Consider the following 10,558-nt stretch of genomic DNA (forward strand, 5'->3'; position numbering starts at 1 on the left):
ATATTATCTTCCCTTTTTATATTAACAACAACGCTCTCTTGTCCCTCTGGCCTCCCTGATGCTGCCCAGTCTCCCTCCTCGTTGGCTGACTATACACGCTCCCTCCAACTGCTCTCCTCCCCTCCTCCCTGGGGCCTCCTCCACTGGACTCCACTGTCAGAACGGGCCAGGTCACCAATGCGCTCCACCTCAGTCCGGTCCTCCTCGCACCCAGCCTGTCCGTGGCACTTTCCTGGGGGTCTCCTCTCCCAGGCAGTGCTTTCTTCTCCTGGGTCCCAGGCCGCTTCTGCCCCAGTTTCTTTTCACGCTGTCAGCTCTGAATGCGCGTGTCTTTCCACACTCGCTCCCCGAGTGACCTCACCTCGTCTCCTGGTCTCGGCTGCCTCCCATACTGGCGGTTTCCGCGTCTGTCTCCTTTGGACATGTTGCTGGAACTCCAGATTCAGCTGCCTGCTGCACACCTCCACCTGGAAGTCTGTTAGGCATTTCACATTTTCCCTGCCTGAGACTCCGCCCCTGCCTCTTCCCCACCGGAGTTTAATGGCAACCTCATCCTTCCGAATGGCCAGGCCAAAAAACCTTGGGCACATTCTTGGCTTTCCCCATCTGGCCCCCAACAACTCTGACCTCCCCTCCCCCTCACTCCACTCCAGTCACCATGTTCTGAAACCATGCCAGGTATTCCCCACCTCCAGGTCCCTTCCCAGAGAGCCACATGGCTCCTTCCGTCCCCTGATCTTTCCGTAACAGGTTCTCAGTGAGTGTGGTTGGCTGAGACCCTGAAGATATTTATGTCTTAATCCCTGGAATGTGTGAACTTTATAATGCCAAAGGGACTCCACAGATGTGATTATATTAAGGATTTGGAGATGGAAAGATTATCCTGGATTATCTGGGTGGGCCCGAAATGTAATCAGAAGTGTCCTCCTAAGAGGGAGGCACAGGGAGATTTGACATGAAGGCAGTGTGACCACTGAAGCAAGTTGCTGCACTGCTGGCCGTGAAGATGGAGGAAGGAGCTACGATCTAAGGTTGCAAGAAGTTCAGCTGCAGAAGCCGGAAGGAGCAAGATGATGGATTCTCCTCTGGAGCCGCGGAAGGGACTGTAGCCCTCTTCACCTTGATTTTGTCCCAGTAAAACTGATTCTGGACTTAAGAACTGTAAGAGCACAAATGTGTGTTGTTTTAACCAACCAAGTTCATGGTAATTTGTTACAGGAGCACTAAGAAACTATACAGTGAGGTCTTCTCTGACCATCTTCTCTGAAATCGCATCCCTTCGTCCAACCCATCCTCCCTTCCTTTCTCTGTAAGTTACATGTAATATACTGTAAACTTCACTAGTTTATAGTTCACTCCACCTGCCCCGCCTCCACACTTAAACACCAGGGATATTAGGCTGTTTTGTTTCCTACTGTACCCCAGGGATGAGAACACCACCGATCAGCGGTGGATGTGCAGTCCTCTCCAGGGCTTTCTCCTATATGTCTGGCTACGTTCCTATCCTCTAACGCTGGCTCCTTTTCCTCCATTCAAAGTGCAAATCATTTGCAAATCCAAGTGCCTAAGGAGGCTGGCAGATAATGTAGATGAGGCCAGAGCTGCGGGCTGGCTGTGCAGCTGGCGTGCCAGGGAAGTGGTGGGCTGCGTGCCAGGGTCTCTCAGGAAGCGGGAGTGCTTGCCCGGTTCAAAGGAGGTGGCCACCACTTCACCCCAGCCTTGGCAGACTTTCCCCAGGTGAAATGTGGGCCCAAAGATGCCATTTCCCAATTTTCCTAAATTCTTATCTGAAATCTCCCACATTGTAAATGCTTACTGTATTAAAAAAAATAAGCCCCATTTTGGTACTCGTGCCGGAACGGTGAGGCTCCCCAGGACCTCATTCTCAACCCGCCTAGGTTTACTGTTTTCCAAGGCCTCTGCTTCCACATCCATGATCTAAACAGTCCTCTGTACACATGGGTGAGCGCCTACGCGCCCCTCGCCTCTGTAACAATACAGTCAATTGCCTGCTGGAGGGCTTCTTCATCCCTTCTTCCTGAGGGATGTCCAGTCTGAAGTCCCTGAGGCAAGTTCTCATCTCCCTCCTAACGCTCACCCTCCTTACTTCCCATCCCGGTCAATGGCCCTAATGTTCACCTGTACCCCAGCCAGAAACTTCACTTTCTCCTTCCATCTCACTAATCAGATACAAACTCCTGCTGATTTGAACTGACTCCTCAATATTTTTCTTATCTACCCCTTGTACCAGCTGCCTCCCCCTGGTACCTGAGGCTATCACCTTCTAGCTGGAGCATGACAGTTACTTCTAGTCTTTCCTCTCTGCTGTGCATTGTCACCAGAAAGCTCGAACATAATTCTAGTCATGCCATGCGGCTTTGTCCAAGCATGTGTTCTACATGACACTGCTTCCAAAGAATATACATGGTGTTGCTTGATAAAAAGAGTTTTATAACACAGATTTAGAACAAAGTGTAAATACAGCTCAACTTTTTTTTTTTGCTTTATACCCTGTAGGACTTCTCAGAGCCTTTCATGTGCTAATTATCCTGACTTTCCAAAAGCGTTATGCAGCAAAGAACAGTTTCCCAATTATTTGGCCACGGAATTTTTTTCTTCCCATGGGACATCTCAAAGTATTCGTGTTTCACAGTGAGAACTAGTGCTTCCACAGCTTTCGGTATCTACAGGACACGGTCCAAACTCTTTAGCAGAGTACTGAGAACAGGGCCTGTGAAACTAGAATATCTGGGCTCAAATGATGGCTGTGCCATTTAGCTGTGTGAAACTGGACAAATTCTTTTTCTTCATGCTTTTATTTAAAAAAACTTTTTAAATGTTTTATTTATTTCTGAGAGAGAGAGAGACAGCATGAGCAGGGGAGGGTCAGAGAGAGAGGGAGACACAGAATCTGAAACAGGCTCCAGGCTCCGAGCTGTCAGCACAGAGCCCGACGCGGGACTTGAACCCAAAAACCGTGAGATCATGACCTGAGCCGAAGTCGGGCGCCCAACCGACTGAGCCACCCAGGCGCCCCCATGCTTTTATTTTTTTAATATGTAACATGGGGATAATAATACGGTCTGGCATAGGGTTGCTGTAAGGATCACAGCTCCTATTGATAGCACACGTAAAGCATGTAGGGAAGTGCCTGGTAAAGGCTGTGTTCTTATTCAGGATCTGTCTTCTGCATCCTCACCTCCTTCTATGAAGGTACGTCCAGATTTTAACTACTTTTTGCTCCTGAACTACGTCTCTTGCCAAAGGGGCTGCTCCTCCCACGTTGCTTGCCGTTCGTCCCTGGCCCCTCCCTTCCCCTTCCCTCTATCCACTAGCTCGAAATGTCACGTGTTCCCAGGCTCCCGCGTGCATTTGCACGCCCCACACGCATTTACCAGGTGGCCGGCATTTCCGGAGGGGGTCAGGCACGTCGTCACTTCTAATACCTGACGCCCGGTGCATGCCAGGGAGTGAAGCCCCTGGGGACCCCGCGCAACCCTTTCCATTCTACTCTCTGTCCCCAGACTTCCCCAAAGGCCGTTTCACAAACCCCGCTCCTTCATCCAGTTGCCCGTTAGACTTTAAACTGCTCCAGAGTCTTTCACCTTTGAGCCCCCAGCGCCCGGAGTCGTTTTCGGCGCAGAGCATCTCCCCAGTACGCCTGTGTAGGTTGGACACCTGAACGTGTCCACTGTGCCAGGCCTCCAGTGTCTGCCACGACGCGGGGGCACCGACCTCTCCGGGCCTCAGTGTCCTCAACGGCAGGCCGAGCAGGGCACGGCCTGCCCACCGCGCCGGGCGCACCGCGACGACGCCGTCCCCCCCCCGGGCTCCTGGGAGTAACCGGGCAGGACCACGTGGGGCCCAGGGGGCCGCACCCAGAGGGACGGCGTGGGCACGCGGGCACCCCCCGGCCGCCCGACCCCCCGCACTCACGCTGCTCGCTGCCGAGCACGAGCGGCTGCGGCCATGGCCTGGGGTGGTCTTCTCGGCAGTCAGCCCCTCCTCCTGCGCCCCGCCCCCTCCGCCGGCCAGTCCCGGTGCCGCCCTCCTGCGCCCCGCCCCCTCCGCCGGCCAGTCCCGGTGCCGCCCTCCTGCGCCCCGCCCCCTCCGCCAGCCAATCCCGGCGCCCCTCCTCCTGCCCCCGCCCACTGGGCCGAGCGTGCGGGTCACACATCAGCCCTCTTTGGATCAGGGCCATTTTCCCACGGGTCAAATCTCCGCTGCCTCAGCTGCAGTCTCACCATCCACCTCTGAAACTGCGGTAAAGGGAACTTCTCTGTAGGATGTTGGGTACTTCCTTAAGTCTCTCTACTTAAAACCCTTTACTTCACTAAAGAAAAATAATAATAATAAAAAACCCAAAAAAACCCCTTTACTTCACATGTGGATATAGGGAAAGGGAGCGAAACAAGGGCATTCTTTTGCTACTGATTCCTTTAAAGTGTTACTTTGCCTTCCTATTTTCCTAATAAATTATTAAGACATTGTGTTTAAATTGTTTTAGTAAATAAGGACCTTGCAAAAACCCCAAGGGTTATCAGGGCTAGTGCTGTGTCCAACTGCTAGATCAAGTCTAAAAAAACCCAAAAAGGCAGAAAAATCCCCAAACAAAACAGTAACAATGCATCCTAGACGGTTGGAAATTAAAAGGTGTTAACTGCTCTATGAATAGCTTTTGATGAAGTTAAGGTACCATTAAATGGTTTCATCAGTAGTTACAAACTTTCCATGATTTCACTGTACTCTATGGCTTAGCAGGCCCAGCGCTTCAGGTCCCAGGGGGAGAGCTGATCGATGATGGCCAAGTAACCCAAGACAGTAACAAGTGGACATCTGTGTTTTTAGTAATGTATTATGAAATTTGAATCTCTTTTTCCATAACAATTTCTAAAGGCAACTTATAAAAATGAGACAATACTGAAAAAAAAAAAAAGACAAAATGTGAACTCCCAGCTTTAATTTCCTATCAATTATCAGACCAGAACAGAGTAAGAGTGGCTCATGGGGCTGTACAGCAGCACAAAGGCCCTTCTGGAATCTAGACTTGTTATGAATCCTTTAAAGAAGATACTTATTTTCACAAAGACAAGTTACTGAGCTTAGGGAGAGACGCCTAACAGCTTATCAACATTTAACCTCCTACTCAAACCCGTTCAGGTCAGCTTGACAAATGAATCAAATACAACAGTGTTCGAGTTACAGATCTGGTTTCTTTAGCTCTTCTCAAAACAGACCCCACTGAAGTTAAAACAAAATTGGGGACATAAATGTTGAAGAGGATTTAAGTATTTTCTGGATTAATGAGGATTATCACTATTATTTAGTGAAGCCCAAATTTGTAACTTACAGCAATGTTTTCACAGTATAAAAAAAATAACTTTTTCAAAGAGACATCAGTTTTACTACACTTTCAGTATTATACCTGATACCAAAAGAAGTTATGAGTTTCCTTAAGAAGCCTCACTGAAATCATCATAAATTAACTGCTTTATGTTTTTTAGAAAGTAAATGAAAAGAATCTGAACCACGTATCCCCTGGTTTTACTTAGGATTTCTACCAACAGCCAAAAATCAAAAGCAACATTAGATACAGACACTTTGTATTAAATAACTTTCATAACAGTTACTTGTAAGTCCAGTTTTGAAAATGTAATTTCTGACACCTCCCCCCCCCGCTTTGGTACATTTGTCATAAAAATAATGCAGACATTATAAGTCTGCAGTATGACCAACTCTCCCTCTTACCATATTCAAAGCTAAAAAGAAAAAAGACGTGTTTTAAAAAATAGAACTCATTCCCACTTTCCACCAAATCCTTTCCCTGATTCTTATGTCCTTAAACACATCCTTTAACCTACGGCCAAATTCTCGGTTGTGGGAAAAACACTAATTTGGAAGGTCCAACATTTACATATGTCTCGGGGGGAGGGCAGCCTGTTACTTCAATCTCAGGCTCAATGAAGGCAGCAGAAGCCGCTTTGACCCCCCCACCCCCCACCCCCCACCCCCCGAAGGCAACATTTAGTACAGTTCTCTGTCTACAAGCGGGTCGGGGTGAAATTACTTCCTTCTCTTTCCTCCTCGGTGGGGTCCTCCTCTCTTCTTGCCGCCCAGGCGAGGCGGCCCGGAATTCGCCTTGCCTCCCAAGCCCCCTTTCCTCTTCCCTCCCTGGCCGGGAGGGGCCCCCTTCCGCGGGCCGCCCGCACCCTTCGGGGCCCCCTTCCTCCTCTGGGCCGCCGCCTCCTGGTCCTCCTCCCTCATCTGCTTGTTGGTGGCTCTCGTCACGTCCAGCCGCGGCTTTCCGCTGTTCATCACACGCAGCAGCTCCAACTGGCTCTTCTTCTCGGCTGCGAAGTCCCCGAAGAGGGGCCGAAACTTCCTCCTGCTGCCGGAGCCTCGGGGCGCCTTCTCCTTGGGTAAGCGCGCCTGGAAGCGGCCGGCGGAGGCGGTGGAGAGCCGGGCCACGTGCGCGGCGCGGGCCAGCTCCTCCCGGCCCTGGTGGCCCGCGGGGCGCAGGCCGGCCGCGCTGGGCAGCTGCGCCTTGTGCGCGCGCGCCAGGTTGCGCAGCCGGTTCAGCTCGTTCCGGGCCACCCGCTCCCTCTTGGCCTGGACGCGCTTGGCGAACTGGTCCTCCAAGGGGTCGGCGCCGCCGGGCACCTCGATCAGCCATTCCTTGGTGTCGTCGCGGGCGCGCCGGTAGCCCCAGCGGCGTCGCCACTGGCCGCTCGCCTCGTCCCACACCAGACTGGGCTTCTTCCTGGGGCGGATGCCCTTGAGGCGCGCGAACTGCTGCCAGCGCGTCGGCGGCCGCGGCCGGGGCGCCGGCTTCTCGCGCGGCAGGCGGGTGCGGGGCTCGGGCAGCCGCGCCACCAGCGCCTCCTGCACGCGCTCCGTGGGCAGCTGCCACAGCTGGTTGACCAGCAGCTGCGTGTTGTCGCGCGCCAGGGCCTGCAGCTCGGCCTCGGGCGCCGGCCCCGCGCGCCGCAGCCGCGCCGGCGGGTTCCGGTCCGAGGCCAGCAGGTTCCCCAGGTCGAACTCCAGCTCCAGCTCCTTGTGCACCGCGATGCGCTGCAGCTTCTCCGCCTCGGCCCGCTCGGCCCGCGCGAGCAGCGCCTCCACGCTCCCGCCCTCCATGGCTCCGCGGGGCTCCCCGCTCCGGGCGCGCGCTCGCAACCTCCGCTCCGCCAGCGCCGGCGGGAGCCCGGGCGACGCGGCCGCGTGCGGCCGCCGGGACGCTCGCTCCGGAAGGGAAGGGTTCGCTTCCGGAGCACCCGGCAGCGGCTTCCGGTCCTGGCGAGCCGAGAGCGGCCGGCAGAGGGCGGTGTTGGCGAGGAGATGGGGTGGCCGGGCCCGCGCGGACTGCGGCTCCCAGGGTGCCACGGCGCGAGGGGGCGGTGCAGGTTTGGGGGTCACCGTTTGAGGGGGTCCCGCAGCCACTGATAACGGTTTCAGTGTTCATCAGTCCTCAGGATGGGCCGAGAGACCCTTCCCACAGGGCGCAGCGCCGACCGGGAGCCCGGAGCGCGGGCCGGGCCTGACTGCTGCGGCATCTCCGGGCATTTGGGCCTATTTATTTATTTATTTATTTATTTTTATTTATTTATTTATTTTACAAATAGTTTATGGTCAAATTAATTTCCACATAACACTCAGTGCTCATCCCCGCAAGTGCCCTCGTCCATGCCCATCCCCCCTCCCCCCCACATCCATCAGTCCTCAGTTTTTGTCAGCATTCAAGAGTCTCTCATGGTTTGCCTCTCTCCCTTTCCCCCACCATTTCCGCCCTTCTTCTCCCCCTTGTTCCTCCGTCAAGTTCCTCCTAATCCTCCTATACGTGCAAACATATGATATTTGTCCTTCTCTGCCTGACTTATTTCGCTCAGCATAACACCCTCAAGGTCCATCCATGTTGCTACACATGGCCAGATTTCATTGTTTCTCATTGCCATGTAGTATTCCATGGTATAGATAAACCACATCTTCTTGATCCATTCATCTGTTGATGGACACTTAGGCTCTTTCCATGTTTTAGCTATTGTGGAGAGTGCTGCTATGAACATTGGGGTACATGTGCTCCTATGCCTCAGCATTTCTGTATCCCTTGGGTAAATTCCTAGCAGTGCTATTGCTGGGTCATAAGGGAGTTCTATTGTTAGTTTCCTGAGGAACCTCCACACTGTTTTCCAGAGGGGCTGTACCAGTTTACATTCCCACCAACAGTGTAGGAGGGTGCCCGTTTCTCCACATCCTCGCCAGCATCTAGAGTTCTCTGATTTGCTCATTTTAGCCACTCTGACTGGCGTGAGGTGGTATCTCAGTGTGGTTTTGATTTGTATTTCCCTGATGAGGAGGGATGCTGAGCATCGTTTCATGTGTCTGTTGGCCATCTGGGTGTCCTCTTTGGAGAAGTGTCTGTTCATATCTTCTGCCCATTTCTTCACTGGGTTGTTTGTTTTTCGGGTGTGGAGTTTGGTGAGTTCCTTACAGATTCTGGATACTAGCCCTTTATCTGATATGTCATTTGCAACTATCTTTTCCCATTCCGTTGGTTGCCTATTAGTTTTGGGGGTTGTTTCCTTTGCCGTGCACATTTGGGCCTATTTAAAAACTCGTAAGATGGGGCGTGAATAGCACCCACCTCTTAGGGCTTTTATAATGTTAAATGAATTAATATGCTTCCAAGGCAGCTTGGAAGAAATGTTAGCTGAATACCAATTATTAATCTGTGTAATGAGTCTAGGAGTTAAACTAAAGAGGCGGTCTTAATACAGAGATTGTACACCAGGTTCTTGAATCAAACTTCCTAAAATCAGATCTAGATTTACAGTACCTACTCTGGACAGGTTGTTTCACCTAAGTCCTGTTAAATTCATAAATTGATAAGTATGAAACATCAATTCTCGGTACATAGGAAGCACTCAGTAAGTGTTAGCAGTTGTTTAATTACCAAATTCCACTGATGGCAAAGAAAGGCTCAGCGTTTAAAATGAGTCTGAGGTTATACAACAGGAAATGTGGGAGCAAGAGGGATCTTGACTCTAACTTTAAGATAACATAACATATTTTCTGCAATGTCTTTCAAGCCCTTGATACACAAAAAGTGTGGTCTGTTGGCCAGCAGCATAGCATCACCAGGAAGTTGTTAGAATCGCAGCCTCTGGCTTTAACTGAGATGTAATGATTCAGAACCTTCTTTTTAACGAGATCTCTGGGTGATGAGTATGTACATCAAGTTTGGAAGGCATACTGCTGATTATGCAGTTTATAGGCTTTGTTTTTTTTTGTAATCTTTTAATGTTTATTTTTGAGAGAGAGAGAGAGAGACAGAATGTGAGCAGGAGAGGGTCAGAGAGAGAGAGAGACACAGAATCTGAAACAGACTCCAGGCTCTGAGCTGTCAGCACAGAGCCCGACACGGGGCTCGAACCCACAAACAATGAGATCATGACCCGAGTCACAGTTGGATGCTTAACCGACTGAGCCACCGAAGTACCCCTTTTTTATTTTATTTTATTTTATTTTATTTTATTTTATTTTATTTTATTTTATTTTATTTTATTTTAATATATATATTTTTAAAAGTAATATCTACTGCCATATATGTGCCTCGAACTTAAAACCCTGAGATCAAGAGTCACATGCACTAACAACTGAGCCATCCAGGTGCCCTTGTTTTTTTTTTTAAGTTAGGAGTATTGAAGAGGGGGTTATGCTGGAAAATTAACCCATAGACGTCATAGCCCTTAGGAAATAGAGTCAGTTGAGTTTCACCTAGAGAGGACATTAGACACAGCCCCATCCGCCTGAGTTTGGTTTCTGGAGCTCACTGTCTTTCCTCAGCTTCCCTTTGTTCATTTACTCATCAAACATTAGTGAGCACATTTTATTCATCAGAGAGTGTGCTACTATCTTCATCTTTTTTTTCTTCTTTTTTAAGTTGGCTTCAAGCCCAGTGTGTAGCCCAGTGTGGGGCTTGAACTCATGACCCTGAGATCAAGACCTAGTTGAGATCAAGAGTCAGATGCTTAACTGACTGAGCCACCCAGGGGCCCCTCTTCTTTTCTAAAAGCATTTTACGATTTTCAGGAGTTTTTCTGCCTTTGTTTAACACCACCACCAACTCTTTAATACCACTCATATTGTGGGGTTAAGGCTAGGTCAAAGGCCGTAGTAGTTAACTGCCTTAACCCTTAAAAGGTTATGTGATTTGCCATGGGAGAGTGTTACTGACAGTGATAAAGCTGTTCTGGGCTTGGCTTAGCTTCTGATTCATTCATTCAACAAACATTTGAATGATAGCCATATTCCAGACACTAGATACAGAGATTACTGAGGCTGTATGGAACAGTGGAGAAGAAAACACGTTAAGAGAAGTTTACAATATGGTATGATTGGGCTTTAACGGGAAGTACATGTTTGTAGGTTTTAGCTCTTCTGTCAATCTTCTGAGTTAGGGGGGGAAAAAAAGCAGATGTCAACAGGTATTAAATGGTATGAATTCTCACTGTATGAAATGCTGTTTGGTTTGAATCCTATGTGTCAGCTCTTAATTGAA

The 10,558-nt window shown here is 50.2% G+C and overlaps 1 protein-coding gene across 1 annotated transcript; it reads right to left on the minus strand.

The window, feature by feature from the left end:
* Window positions 1-4,835: 4,835 nt before the first annotated feature.
* Window positions 4,836-7,228, minus strand: RRS1 (ribosome biogenesis regulator 1 homolog). Its single transcript, XM_039246948.1, has one exon. It carries the CDS (start codon window positions 7,135-7,137, stop codon window positions 6,064-6,066), a length of 1,074 nt encoding a protein of 357 aa, XP_039102879.1. The 5' UTR covers window positions 7,138-7,228; the 3' UTR covers window positions 4,836-6,063.
* Window positions 7,229-10,558: the final 3,330 nt, after the last annotated feature.

Source organism: Hyaena hyaena, unplaced genomic scaffold, assembly GCF_003009895.1.
Source record: "Hyaena hyaena isolate Hyena2069 unplaced genomic scaffold, ASM300989v1 scaffold_287, whole genome shotgun sequence".
In the NCBI taxonomy this organism is placed as follows: domain Eukaryota; kingdom Metazoa; phylum Chordata; class Mammalia; order Carnivora; family Hyaenidae; genus Hyaena; species Hyaena hyaena.

What these genes read in the sequence shown, in the direction of transcription:
- RRS1 (XM_039246948.1), bottom strand. Translation starts at nt 7,137, where the DNA reads ATGGAGGGCGGGAGCGTGGAGGCGCTGCTCGCGCGGGCCGAGCGGGCC.